This window comes from Mastomys coucha, unplaced genomic scaffold, assembly GCF_008632895.1.
Source record: "Mastomys coucha isolate ucsf_1 unplaced genomic scaffold, UCSF_Mcou_1 pScaffold22, whole genome shotgun sequence".
Classification (NCBI taxonomy): domain Eukaryota; kingdom Metazoa; phylum Chordata; class Mammalia; order Rodentia; family Muridae; genus Mastomys; species Mastomys coucha.
The window spans coordinates 43800802-43815389 of record NW_022196905.1 but is presented as its reverse complement, the minus strand read 5'-3'; the positions used below and the strand labels follow the sequence as shown (position 1 = coordinate 43815389).

Below are 14588 nucleotides of genomic sequence, written 5' to 3'. Positions count from 1 at the left end.
ACCAGTAGTTACAAGGATAGCTGGAAAGTGATTCACCTCAGAAAAGCCTGAAGAATGGCTTTGTGGCAGCAACCTGCAATGAAAGTCCTCGGAACACTATGGAGCTGAAACTGCGGTAAGGGAAAGCTAACATACACAGATGTAAAATCCATACAAAAGGAAGCTATGCTCCAGGTTTACATAATCATCTGACCCTGGACGAAATGATCCAGATTCTAGAGGCACAAAATTGAGAAAAAAGAGAGAGAGTGTGATTTGAAAGAGGGATCAAGAAAAGCTCATAGTCTGGAGACGGAAAAAGATACCTAAAAGGAATTGTTAGAAGTAAATTTAGACACATTTATTATCTATGAACACATATATGAAAACATATTTTCATTGCAGATATTCATGCAAACATACACAGTTAATACAGTATTTTATTTTAAATCAAGAAGAACAAAGCATGTGCGATATCTCTTACAAACCTTGCAAGACCAGTGGGTCTCAATTGGTCTCTAGACCACAGAGTCTCAACTTGGGGGTCTCAACCCCTTTAGGGATCCCCTATCAGATATCCTGTATATCAGATATTTACATTACTATTCATAATCATAATTATGATTACAGTTATGATGTAGCAACAGAACACGAGTGTCACAACATGAGGAACTGTATGAAAGGGTCACAGCCTTAGGAAGGCTGAGAACCACTGTTCTTGATGAAATGCTGAATGTGGTCCAGACCTGTCCTTAGAGCAACAGCCGATGTGAGACTGCCCTGTGTGTGTATGGTTAAGAAGTAGCATCTCCGTTTCTAGGACTTTCTGCAATGGGACAGTCACAAACACAGTAAGAACTTAGGCTCTAGGAAGCCCTACAGTTTCAAATGTTGTCCTGTGTTCCAGGCCTGAGGGAGGAGTAGCAGTCACTGGACCTGTCTGGCAAGAAGATGTCAGGGTGAGAGTAGCTTAATTCCAGCTTAGGTTTTGGCGAAGCTGTAAAGCTCAGACTCCGTCATCCTCTGAGATCTACGCAGTTCTAAAGAATGGCCCTCATGTCCTGGTGCTTGTATAGACTCAGTGCTCTGTGCACTCTGAGGGCTACAGTGTTGGGACTGTCTAAACCCGGCTCCACTTTGTGATTTTTTTTTTTTTAATGACTTATTTTCAACGACCATCTGAATGACTTCTTTGGGAGAAAGCTGAGCTTACCCACAGAATACGATTGTTTCCTCTGTGTTTGTCTCTAGATTTATGGTCTCATTTGTGACATACCCTTTTCTGGTGATTTTATATTTTAATATTCTAAACAATAGTGAAGTATAAATCTGATGTCAAACTTAAAGTGTAAGTTAAATATGTTTCAGAAGAGCCAAACACATTTACCTTTATGATAGGTATCAACATTTTCATATAGTCTATGTTAGGCTAGTCTATGGCTATATCAAAAGCAACACGGCAAATAAAAGCTTTCAAATTATTATGGTAAGATTTTATTTTCACGGGGAGAACAGGCAATGACTACATTATTGATTTTATTTGGGGGGGAGGGATAATCATCTTTAAATAAGTTCTATAGAAACGAGACCAACCTCACCATCACTGAAAATACAAGTTTGCCGTCTATATTTAGTTGTAAATTTAAAATGATATAATAATAGCTATAATTTCTTATTTTTCTTAGCCATTGTAGGCACAGACTTTTGCTGTTCAAAACATATGTAGTAGCACTTAAAGCTGAATTTAATAAAAACCTCACTTCCTACAGTATTGTAGATAAATTTTAAGCTTTAGATAGCCACACTTGGCTAATATAGATATAATAGGTCTGGATCCCTCTCTTTCTCGTCACATGCCAAAGTTCCAGAGCCAGAATAATTCTATTGGCATTGAGTGTATTAATAGATGCTATATGCACGATTGTGCTTAGATATTAGATAGTTCAACCTCAAGAAGGGTCAAATGATGCGCTATTCGCACTTATTTAAGTATTATGGTAACTTATTTACTATTGAGAAAGCCAAATACATATATCTGGCTCATGATCCTGGAAATAATTTTTTTCAGAGGTCTTTTAGATCCAAGTAAAAGATGCCTGCCATGGACCCTGCCTCCCTATCCTTTCTCTCGTTCTCTCGATGTAAGACCAAGCAGCTGGAATATCCACTCCTGTCTCTGTGACAGACAGTCTAAGGGTGGCTGTGTTGGGAGGGACAGATAGACTGATTGGGCACAGGTGTGCACACGGGTGCCATGCCCCACCTGTTGTTGAGTGGAGCCAGCATAGGAAGCAAAGCCAGCAGGGGATGGACAGGGCACAGGCTGTGATCACGTGCTTCTTACCGGCTATATTACAGGGTTGAACTCCAAAGTTCACGGTGTTTCTGTATACCAAGTTGCTCCTCCTGGATGTTAAGGAAGTCTGTTTCTCAAGAGAGAATAAAACTCATTTTGTTGGCTTGTATAGTCTCTATAAACTTTAAACATAGGGTAGGTGAACCCTGGTCTTGCAAATGTTAGGGTGGGGTCTGCGGTCTTAGGCATGAATAATAAAATTCAGCTGGGGTTTCTTGGCTGCTTCCTCACTGTTGCTCGAACTGGTTACCATCTGAGCTACCTGTGGACTCAGAAATTTCGGTCTAATGGTCCCCATGCATCCTCAGCCTGCTCACAGCTGTTGCCGCTGCAGGCCAGGGGCAGCTTCTGAGTTCAGATTATTGGGAAGAAACCTGTTTCCTGCTCTGGCGGATAATGGGGCCGATGAAACTTTCTAACATTGCCTTTCTTTGGAAAGATTGGTTTCAGGCTCTTTCCCCTCCTCAGGTTGGAGCAAGGAACTTCACCCCCTCCGGCCAGAGCTCTGAGGGGAGGGCAGGGCGGCTTTGTCTGCCAGGCGGCGGCGCCAGGAAACCTGGAGCGGAGCCGCGGGGCTGCTGGAGTTGGGACTAGTCTAGAACTTTCTTCCGCTTGGTCCAGGAGCAGCCGAGTTCCGGCCAGGACCTGGGGGCGTGCCCGGGTCGGGGTCGGGTCGGACGCCGGGCTGAGAGCGCGCGGGGCTGGGATGGGAGGAGCGGTCGCGCGGGGAGGAGCCGGCGGGAGGAGGCGGCGCTCCCGGGGGCCGAGCGGCGAGCTGCGACCCGGCGGCCCTGACCCCGCGGCTCCGCGGAGGGCGATCGCGGCCGCGGACAAAGGAGCATGTCGTTGCGAAGCCGGACCGATCCTCGGGCTGCCGGGAGGCTCGGGCCACCGCCAGGCCCGCCCCGCCCCGCCGCCGCCCGCTAGGCCGGTGCCGCCTCTCGGCCCCGCAGGCCCGGTCAGCGGCATGGAGCTGCCGCCGCCGCCGCTGCTGCTGCCGCTGGCGCTGCTCGCCCTGCTGTGGGGAGGAGAGCGCGGGGCCGTGGCGCTGCCCGCGGGCTGCAAGCACGACGGTCGGGCCCGGGGTGCCGGCAGGGCGGCCGCCGCCGAGGGGAAGGTGGTGTGCAGCAGCCTGGAGCTCGCGCAGGTTCTGCCCCCGGACACGCTGCCCAACCGCACGGTCACCCTGTGAGTAACCCACGACGCCCCGCTGCCCTTTCCGGAGGTTCCCTCGCTCCCGGGTGCGCCGAATGGGCGCCGGGGGTCTCCCAGGTCTACAGGCTCCTTTGTGTGCGCGCGGCGGCGGGCTGCTGGGGGTGGTGCTGGAGAAGTCCCGCGGCTTAGTGTGGGACCTAGGTGGCCCATCGCCCTCGCAGCCGCCTCGGCTCCTCCTGGGCTAGTTTGCAAAGAAAAGTTTTCGGGGTTCCCGGGCGCGTCCTGTGCCATCCCTGCTTTTGCTCTGCTCCGGCCGCGGAGTACCACGTGAAGATGCTCATAAACATTCAGTCGGTGCAGTCAGAAGCTCATTCATCCTGGCTCGGGGCTTCTAGGAAACACCCTGCTTGCTCCCTAGTGTTCATCCTAACTGTGGAAATGAAGTTGCACCTGAGGTCGATCCAGTTTGCCGGACACCGCGGCATAGGATGGCTCTGTGTGGTCCTCAGACCTCAACGAAGCCCTTGCAGTTTTCTGCCTTAGCTTTAGTGCTCTTTCAGAGCAACTTTTAGAGTTACTAATTACTGAGAAATGCAAGATGAAGTTGTTCAAGTCCGTTTCAGCCCCGTACTGAAGTCTGAGAGCTCTCAGGAAAGCCAGGAACTTCGGGATTGAAAACTGTGTGTTGAGTGAGCCCTCCAGAGGTTGGAAGGACTTCGGGTTTTCAATGTGGGTTTCCACCTGGAAGGAAAAGTTCGGTAACTGAACTGTGCTATAGGATCCAGGGTTCAGTCTTGGAAACGTGGTTCTTTGTGCCAGTTGGACTGAGCCGTTGGCTCAGTGACTTTAGATTTTTTTTTTTTTTTCCTTTTTGTGAAAGATGAATTGGTCTGGAAAAGTTTGAGTCAGTGTTTGTAGTGGATATTTTGTCAGGCTGAAATCTGAGTCCCTGGGCTTCGTGTTCCCCCATGTTGTTTTGGTAGGTTTCTTAAAAAAGAAGCAGGGCTGCCACTGTGCACACATAAAGGCAAAGACATGTGTGGTCTATGAAACCACTTAAAGTAGGAGTTTTAATGTAGCCTAACTAGACAGAAGGATATTTGATGGGATGGATACACATAGCCATGTCAATACCTTTATTGACTCATCTCCACCCCCTCCCTTCCTTTCTTCTTTGCTTGTTTGTTTGTTTGTTTCTTTATTTCTTCATAAGGAGACATTTAACACAAGAAGCTGTTTTCTGCTCACAGGTTGAAGATGGGTAAAGTAGTTTTTGTTTTCTTGTGTCAGTACTTCTTACTGACACAACACTTCGGTGTTGGCTTTGCCATTGGCTGAGTTCTGTTTACTTTAGTTTTTGGCCAGATGCTTTGAAGTGAAAAAATGTGGGTACCTTAATTACAGTCTAAGTCTGGTGGAGAAAGGCCCAGTGTTGGAGCAGTCCCTTGTGACTGGAAAAATTAGTCACATAAGTGACATAAGTAGTGACTTGATAAACACTCAAACGCTAGGTCACTAATGCTGAGTGGCACTCAGCTTGATTCCTGGTTATGTTTACTTTTCCTGAAATGGATCAATTACATGTAAATTATTGGCAAAATTGGTGATAGTGTATAAAATCATCTTTTGGCCTATTATCAATTATTGGACCAGATTTTGCATGAGTATAGCCATTTAAGGCCTTTGAAATATCATTTTGGTCCCTTTTTATGTCTGAAATCTGTTTAGATGAAAATAAAATTAATAAAATTAAAGTGACTAGGAAGTAAGTAAAGACCAGTTAAGCTGCTGTTGAGGTATGGTCAGAGCATTCCAAGCCTGTTGACTACACAAGCTTTCAGAAGAACTGTGGGGGACGGACAGATCCAAGTTCCTACAGTGGTTGTGTGTCTTGTCCTGGTCCCAGATTCTTGCCCAGTGGTTGAGATGTTTCTCATCAGCCACTCACACCTGCCTTCACCACTGTTGGTCCACTGTCCTTTGCCTTGAAGGGATTCTTGGTAGAAGATTTCTGTGTGGAAATTTGGATTGCCTGTTAGTTTCCTATGGCTACACACTTGGCTCCTTGAAATAATAAATTGATTCTTCCTCAATTCAGGAGCACAGAGTCTAAGATGGCAGCTTCACAAACTAGGATAGACTCCTTTCTTGATTCTTTTGGCATTGGATGCCTTTCAGTTCATGATAAGTATACTTTAGCCTCCACATGTGGGTTCACCTGGCTCGCTCTCTTTCCTTCTGTCTTAGTGCCTTACGTGGCAAACCACCCCCCCAGCTGCCCCCTGCCCTCTACCCCCTTCCCTCTTTCCTTTCCTTCTCTCCTCCTTCCTTCCTTTCTCCTTTCCCTCCCTCCTCCCCTCCCTCCCCAACTCTCACCATCTCTTTCAAAAAAGGAACAGTCTTAGATTGGGATAGGTTCTACTCTAAATTCTCTTGTCAGGGTCTTTTACTTGCAAAGACCTATTTTCCAAATAAAGTTACAAAGGTAGGGACAGTAGGACTTGGACAAATATCGTTTTGTTAGGTTAATTACTATATATGTAATTTAAACACAGAAATAAAATCAAGATCTTGGTGGTAGGTGGGAAGGGGGTATAGTTCATTGGATGAACATGGTGAGCCTAGTCTCTACAGTGTTTTGAGTTTGATTCCCATCGCTGTGAAAACAAACAACTGTTCTTCTCGAGGGATACACAGGTATTTGGAGAACAGTTTCTGAATAAATTGTAGAGCAGTAATGGTAAATGTTTTATTATCAGGATGCACTTTGAGCAGAAAAGGACCCACCCAGAGGAAGACAGCAAACCTTGGCACTTGGTGTGATCCAGGATCTGAAAATCCTGAGCCAGTTCTGGGAAAATGAAGACAACTGAAGAAAATGGTTGATGAGGAGAGGCAAAGAGGAACTTGAAGTCAGGGGGCTCCTGCATGCCAAAGCCCCCGGAGGGCAGTACTCAGGATGCAGTGCAGCTGTTGGCATTGAAGGCAGGACTCAGGGTGCTGTGCAGTTGGTGGCATTGGAATAGTAGAGGCAAATGTCCATTGCCTGGATGCTCTTGAAAGAGACATTAGACAATAGCTGGCTTCCTGGTGTAGGGTTTAGGCCTCAAGTGTGTGTGTGCAAGGGTTTTCAGTGAGCTGTCATGCTGCTGTAGAGAACATTTAATTGGTTTGGATTGTGAGGATGACAAGGACAGGCTAGTGTTCTGTCTGGCAAGGAACTTGTCATTGTTATAGCTGGACACTGTGACACCTTTCAACCCTGAGAGTGAACAGTTCTTACTTCCAGAGCTGTGTTTATCAAAAGAAGTTGAGCAAATGTCTTTGGCTTGAGCACACTTGGTCCCAGGTTCTCTTGTAGATTTTATCAAGGAACTAAATTGTATTTATGAATTTTACAGATACATTGAACAAAAAATACCTGCATTCCATAGTTTTACAGGACACAAATTATTTATTACACTTCTGTATTTTATATGAAATATTATTCAATGTGTTATTTTAAAAGTTCTGAGACCTTTATTGGCCGAATGCATTACAGGTTTAGCCATGCGTGTCCATGTGTACTGTATTCACAGTTATTGTAGGAAAACAGTTAAGTTAGAAATTGTCACGCAGGAATGAAGTCTAGTTTTCTCTTAGTTTGATAAGTGAAAACAGTGCAGGTGAGTTTGTGTCTTGATTTTATAAAATGTTACTTTTTTTTTCTTTCTGTCAGTTGGTAACTGTTTAGACACCTGTGGTGTGGCCCAGTCAGCATAAGGAACAAGAAAAGGAATTCTTGGAGTGCTCTGGAACTTAGTTAAACATTGTTGGAGAGAAAGGACAGGATAGTAAGAGTGGGCAACATTCAGGTACAATTAAAGAATTCCTGCAATTATACAAAAGTCCTGCACTGCTTTCCTATGTTTTAGGAGACTTGAAAGGGGGAGGAATCTGGGGCGGTACAGAGTCTATGGGAAATATTTCTTTCCTGCAAGCAGGAAAGACTTGAGTAGGGCCTCAGGGAAGGGAAAGGTTTGATTGGAGGATAGAGATCATTCAAAGCATAAAGGAGTAGGCTGGTTGCCAGCCCAGCTGGATTGGGGATCTTGTGTTGGGCCACTATAGAGACAGCTTATGGATATTGACTTTGACACACTTGGTATTTCATGTACCTGCCTTGTTGGTGTTGCTGGGAAAGAGAGGAGAAAGAGGTGGGGTTCTAGGCAGAAGCCAGGGGATGGTGGAACTCGAAGAAAATTGTAAATGAGACTACTGTCCTGGAGAAACCACTGAGGCTGTTGGAGCAGAGAGAAGACTAGCCATGAGATTTCAAGGCTGGAGAAGCCGCCTGGTGGCGAGGTGCCCAGAGATCATATGCAGACAGACCAAGACTAGTCTCTGACAGCCCATCAAGAACCCTGTCCATACACCACAAGTGAAAAATACCAGGCTGTGTGGCTTGAAGGGAGAAGGGGATTGGGAAAGGTATAATCAAAAATGGATGAGGCAGGAGTTCTGGGTGAAGGAAAGCAGAAGGTGTTCTTAAAGGATTTGGTTTTCCCGGGGAATATGGGAGTAAACTGAATGGGTTTGGAGAGAGTTGCCAGGAGGAGAAATGGCGGTGGAAGGAAAGATAGATGCATAGAGCATGTGGCTTTTGTTGGCAGCAGGGACTTTCCTTCCCTGCCAGAGTGAGAGGAGACAAGGTATAGCATGAAGGAGCAAGTACACAGGTGGCTGTAGGTGGGAGGGAGAGGGGTTTCTGTGTTCCCTAAGAACATAGGAGACAGAAGAATGTTGAGGGAGTATGGTGGGACAAAGAGGGGAAGGAGGGCCCTTTTGGAGAGTCATGGCATGGGGGTTGCATAATGTCTGTGGGGTGGAGTCCTGCCCAGTTTGGTCCTATGGTGGGACTCAAATTCAGAAGGAAATAGCCAGCAGGTTTGGTTTGCTTTCTCCAGTTGCATTGAGCCTGTAGCTACAGCTCCTTGTGGGTAGCAGGTTGCTCCCTAGCCACACAAGTGTACACAGGGAGAAAAGAATGACTTTCATGGAATACCCTCCTCTCCCCCTTTAATTAACCTGTGGTGATCCCAGGTAGCTACCGAGTAAGGTGGCTGTCTTTGAATTCAAGATCTTGCCTCTGTAGCCTTATTTATTGCCCTATGTTAAGCAGATTAGTTTTTCTTTCTGTAGGTGTCTTTCTTTTTGCAGTTTGAAGTGCTGAGTGCTGGTGGCTCTAATGCACTAAGGTATGCTGCTTAGCTACAGAGTCTGTCCCAGAAAAAAGTCAGGGATCAGCGGACGGGAGTCTTATCCATTTTCACTCTGTTGGTTGTTTCCTTCTAGCTGCCTCTCATTGTCCCTTGAACACAGTTTGTACTTAGCCTTCTATAGAACTTGGAACCTCTGTTCTTATAAATTCTGCATCCTTCACAGTCTGGCCCAACTTCTGTGAATTCTTCACTGACTATCTTCATGGCTTGGCCTTAGGTTATTTTGTATTTCTCTTCTCTACCTTCTTCTCCTTTTTTCTTCTCCTCCTGTCCTGCCTCTCTACTCCTAAGGCCTTCTGTGGGCTAACCACATGAGGAGTGCTGAGATCCATCTACTCCATATTCCTGCATCCCTTTCCATGATACTGGATGGCCATGCACCATAGCCTTGAAGGGAAGGGTTTGGAGGAGACCTGTCTGATACAGCCAGTATTCTTTATTGGCAAGCATATTGTTAGCAAAGATTCAAGAGTGGATTGTGGAAAGTCAAGAAAAGTGGAGGGCGAAACTTTCACACTGCTACAGCAAATGAGGGCATTTATTGATTCTAGTCTGGTTCAGAATTCATAGATGTGGGACCCATAATTCAGAAATGGGTGTAGTAGGTGCATCTACAGTTACACTTGACATACTTGATCTTCTGCAACAACCTAAATTCCTACAAGGAATAGTTTGCAGAAACAATCCAGAGTGTTGGATAGACTTGGGCATTTTTGATCCTTAAGTACCTATCTCCTATCTTAAGTTTTTGTGATACAATGTCAAGGTTTTGCATAACCCTGCCCCCAAATCTTGTTGCTTCTTGCCTGTTTAGAGTCCTTTAGCATTAGGCGTACAGGAGAGCATTTGCAGGGTTTGGCAGTATGCCGGGTCAGGATTCAAAGAAACCTTGGAAAGTTTGGAGATGTTTGTTCCATTGCTGTCCCTCCTTTTGTCTCCAGGAGTCCTATAAAGATGGCTTAAAAAGCAAGTAAGAGAAGTAAAATACTACTACTACTACTACTACTACTGCTACTACCAACAACAACAACAACAAGAACAACAACAACAATTAGAAGTAAATCATGGGTTAGTTTCTTATGGTGACTTTAATTCACCTGCTCCTAGCGATGCTGTTCTGCCTTGACTCTGGAAATCTTATGTCCAGAGACTACAAGGAATGCATTATTATATTAACATTTTTCTGTAAATAGGAAAAAATCACATAAACAGTACTGTGAGCTTAAGTGCCATGTTAAATTAGACTTCAAGATTAAAAAGCTGTACATGCAAACTTGCCCTTTAAAGTTTTGATTGTTGACCAGCAACTCAGTTTGATTTTAATATTCTTTGTATGGTTTATCTCGCATGCATGTTCAAATTTAGCTTAATGAAGGAGGCAGCTTAAACAGCAAGCAGTCCTCCCAAGGTTTTCTCATGACTGACTTTCCATCAATTTTCTTTGTCCAGTTAGGGGATCCCTGCAAGCCAGGGTGACCTCCACAGGCTCTCCTGAGTCTCCATCGCTCTTCTTGGCTCTTAGGTGCTGTGCTGAGTGCAGAGCAGACATTGGCTTTGTTCTTGCACATCGTTTAGCAAAGCGTTTCTTGCCCTGTGATTCTTCCTGCTTAGAGCCTGAAGGGACCCAGTAGGTCAGACCCCAGCCCATGCTTTCCTTGAGCCATAGTCCCTTCCCACTTGCCTGCAGACTGCTGGCCTGGTTTTGTACCTGTATTTCCTCCATACAGCGAAGACTGACAGACGAGAAGTCACTTTTAACGTTTACTCCTCTCTTACTTTTCTTTGTGGTAAATATCCGAGTTTGCAACTGCTTGAGTCCACTTAACTGCTAGCTGTCAGGTCTTATCTCTGGATTTGACTCTTTTAATATTTGAGTTAATTAATTCTATTTGATTTTTGTTTTTGCCTGTTGTATCAACTCTATCCCAGTCTGACACTGCCGTTCTGGAGCTCGGCCTCATCCTTGCCTTACAGTATCTGTCATGCCTCTCTCCTAGAGTGGATATGGCTGTCAGTCCAGCTCCTCAGGATGAGCTCTAACACACTGTCACATTCTCTTGAGACAGAGCAGAGCACAGAAGTGGTTTGTGTGACTTCTGATACGTTGGAGGCAGTAAGGCTTCCTAAAGGCAGGTTTGGAAGACAGGTTTAGGCAGGACTTTGCCAAAGGGGCCCAGTAGTGGATCCTTTGTTCCCTTGACCATGGTTGTGTTGTTTTCTCCTTCTCCTCCATCTCCTGGGCACAAAGCCTTGCAGCACACAATCGCATTGTTATTCACGGAAGTTTCTCCAAGATTTTCACACCAGGACATGACACGCACAAGTGGTGGTGAATGATGCTCCCCAGGCTGTGTCCAGAGTAGGGTGATGAGGGAAGCTCCCAGTCTTTATCTATCCCATCCCTGGGGAAAAAGGGACTGGTTGTCTTCTTTCCTGAAGCCTGATTTCAGGTGTGCTGTTGAAAATTCCATTTGCATCACCCAGGAGCATTACATGTTTCCATATCTGGAGCACAGACCTCTGTGCAATTGATGGGATCCCAGACATTAGTGATATTCATTGATTCCAATGATGCTTCGGATTAAAAAACCCATTGATGGGGCTGGAGAGATGGCTCAGCAGTAAAGGACTGCTCTTACAGAGGTCCTGAGTTCAATTCCCAGCAACCATGTGGTGGCTCACAACCATCTGTTATTGGATCTGATGCCCTCTTCTGGTGTGTCTGAAGACAGTGACAGTGTACTCACATACACAAAATAAATAAATCTTAAAACAAACAAACAAACAAACAAACAAATCCATTGTAAGGTATCCCAGTTAAGGGTTAATTGTGGCTACCAGCTGTCCTCTGCTACAACAAAGGAAGATGGAAGAAAGGGCCCAGAAACAAACTGAGGGCAGCTGCCTCTGGGAGCAGGAGGGGCTGTTCTAAGGTGCAGACAGGAGGGATGAAATTAAGAGACATTCCTGGGACAGTTAGCTGAGAGCTGCTGGGGCCTTGTTCACAGGGGATTATAGATGGAGACTCAGGTGTGCTATCTAACACCAGATTTAATGTTAGGTTGGTAGGATGGTGTTAAGGATATGCCGTGGAGATAAACAACTGAACTTGAAAGGGCCTGACAACTGCCACCATTTGTCCCACTGGTATTTGAGGGCCTGCTGCTGTGTGTTTGATTTGGGATGGGCAAGGAAACAGAAAGGGTTCTTCCCAGCTCAAGGTCCCTTTCATGCTCTTTGTTAGATTAAAACTCAAGGTCCAGTTTCCATGCATAGTGAACTCTCTCAGAGAGCAGGGGCTGTCAGGTCGAGTTGCTGAGTCACCCAAATCTTCCTAAAACCACCACACTATGAACAGCTAGTTGCTGAATGAATTCAAGCAGTTTAAAGAGTAGGATGGATCCTCATTGTGAAGAACACCACAAGGGAAGAATGAATGTCAAACACCAGTTCTGGGCTGTGGGCCGGCTTCTCGGTGTGACAGCACACACATATGCAGGTGGACTGTAGTTTGCAGCTTGCAGGCAGGCAGGAGAAGGAAATGAAGAAGCTGAGGGGGGCAAGAGATAGAGGCTTCTCCACAGGGCTGAGCTCTGCTCTTGCACTTGTATTTTCCTCAGGCTCTGAAAGAGAAACAAAAAAGTTAAATGACTGGTCTGATGAAATAATGATAATAAAAAAAAAGAAGATAATTTAGTTCTCAGTGCGCTTTAATATAATTTAACCTATGGGTCATTTCTGTTTGGCCAAACTTCTGAACATTTAAAATTAATTAATTAATTAATTTAGGTTCCCATTGACACGAGGTTTCTATGGAGATAATTCACCATCTGTATTCATTTTCCTGCTGTTTGGGCTGGGCCTGAAGGAGGCAGCCCTGTAGACCTCCTTGTGCTGTTGACTTCACAATTGGCAGGTGTGCTGGAGACAGGGTTGCAGATTGCCAAGCACAATGCTCCTTTGCCAGACTGTGAGTCAGCTCAGCTCTCAGGCACATGCCAGTTGCTTTCAGCTCCTTATCAGCTCACTTGGCTTGCATTCTTGGCTCTGAATTTAAATAAATCACAAACCTTATTTCTGCTGCTCTTTGTATTTCTTCCCGTATTTTACCTTTTTAAGTTTAAAAATAATCCTTGTATATTTGTCTTATTTTCCCAGAATGGTCACCATGGGTATGGGGAGCAGGGCACACGGAAGAAGGCTGAATTACTGTCCTGGTAGTCTGTTAAGAACTTTTATTGATCTCATTTAGGATCTTGCCCAGTGACAGTGTCATCAGAGGAAGAGAAAAACCTTTGTCTGACTTGAAAGCCCCTTAAGAGAAAGTGCTGCCCCGCCCACCTGTTGACGGTTCTACTTGCAGGCTGTGCTCTTTTTCCAGAAGGGCCAGGCTTGCTCCCTTCCCGGGCTCAAGGAATGCTGGACCCTGAGGGTTGTTCCTCTTAGATCTCAGTGCCTCCCCTCCCCAAGGGCAAGCATTGAGTGTCACTGGGATGAGTGTGACTGGGTTACTGGGTTGTGTGTCTCTCTCTGTGACTGGTCCCATCCAGACTCCCTCCAGGCTGCCCCATTCCCTCTGTCAGGAGCGCTTGCTGCAGAGACAGACAGTTAACATGGACTCCTGTGCTGGCTTGGCATTTCTGTCTAAATCCCCCCTGGATTTAATTGAAGGAAACTCTGAGCAGCCTTTCCGTGGAATGGTAATGAAGGTCCTTTAACACCCGGTGTTAATGTTTTCTTTCTTTAGGCCTGCTTGATTCTGAGTCTAATTAAATTGATTCCTTTCCCATCAAGATAAGACTTAAAAAGCCTTCTTGACTGTGCAGTTTCTCCCAACTTGTGGAAAAGGTGAAGACAGACCACAGGCCGGTGTCTAAGATGTCCTTTCTGTTAGTCTTATCTGTTTTTTTTTAATGACTTTTTTATTAAGTATGGAATAGAAAAATACAGTGATAAGTATATTAAACAGTGCTCCAGTAAGCACAGAGGGACCTGCCCTTGGGATTAGGAAATAGAGCTTTGAGGTCCTCCCTAGTCATCCTGAATTCCTTTCACTACCCAGCCCCATGAGTTTGGATGCATCATGTTTTAGCTCTTATAACCTTGTCTTACATTTGCTGTCTGAAACCATGTGCTACTGTTCTTGCACATTCCTTAGTTTGATTGATAGGATGATGCTCTTTATATTCTTAAAGATAATAACCATTATGTTTATGAGCCAGTTAATGTCCACATATCCCATAATTTATTTATGTTATTATATAAGATGATATATGTCTATAACATGCATGTATTATTATTCAGCAACCTCTTGCTAGTGATATGTGAGTGTAAGCATGTGAAAGCATAACTCTCTATGACCCTCTATATATTTATCCTAAAATCTTTCAGTCAAGTATACCATGAGGCTTACACGGGATGTTTCCTTTTCAACATCGGTTTCTAGTTTGTCATTCTCCAAGCACAAGAGTAAACTTGGCCTTCATGCTTAGGCTAAGAATTCTAATATGGGTGCAGTGAGAACCTGGACTGCCTTGTACCCTGCTTGAAAAAGTTTAGCTCATCTTGCCTGGTGCCCACTTCCTACCTGATGTTTGCTTGTGTTTTTGTGGGGTGAGCCAGTTTGGTGCCCCACTCTCTTACATGAATGTATCAGGCTGTGGGTTCTTGATGGCCACATTGATCTCTGTATGAGCTTCAGGTACAGGAGCATTCACTATTTCTCTGTACAGGGAGACTGTATTTCATTTCTCTGTTTTCTCAAGTTAGGCTGGGGAGGCATTTCTTTTAATTCTTTCTTCCTTCCTTTCTTCCTTTCTTTCTTTTTTTTTTTTTTT

The 14588-nt window shown here is 45.1% G+C and overlaps 1 protein-coding gene across 1 annotated transcript in view; it reads left to right on the top strand.

Annotated features, from left to right (window-relative positions):
- The first annotated feature begins 3062 nt into the window (after positions 1 to 3062).
- Adgra3 (adhesion G protein-coupled receptor A3) overlaps positions 3063 to 14588 on the top strand; it is a 97804-nt gene continuing 86278 nt past the window's right edge. Inside the window, exon 1 of the mRNA XM_031342237.1 lies at positions 3063 to 3523. Within this exon, the coding sequence (XP_031198097.1) occupies positions 3303 to 3523 (221 nt within the window). The 5' untranslated portion in view covers positions 3063 to 3302. The remainder of the gene's footprint in view (positions 3524 to 14588) is intronic.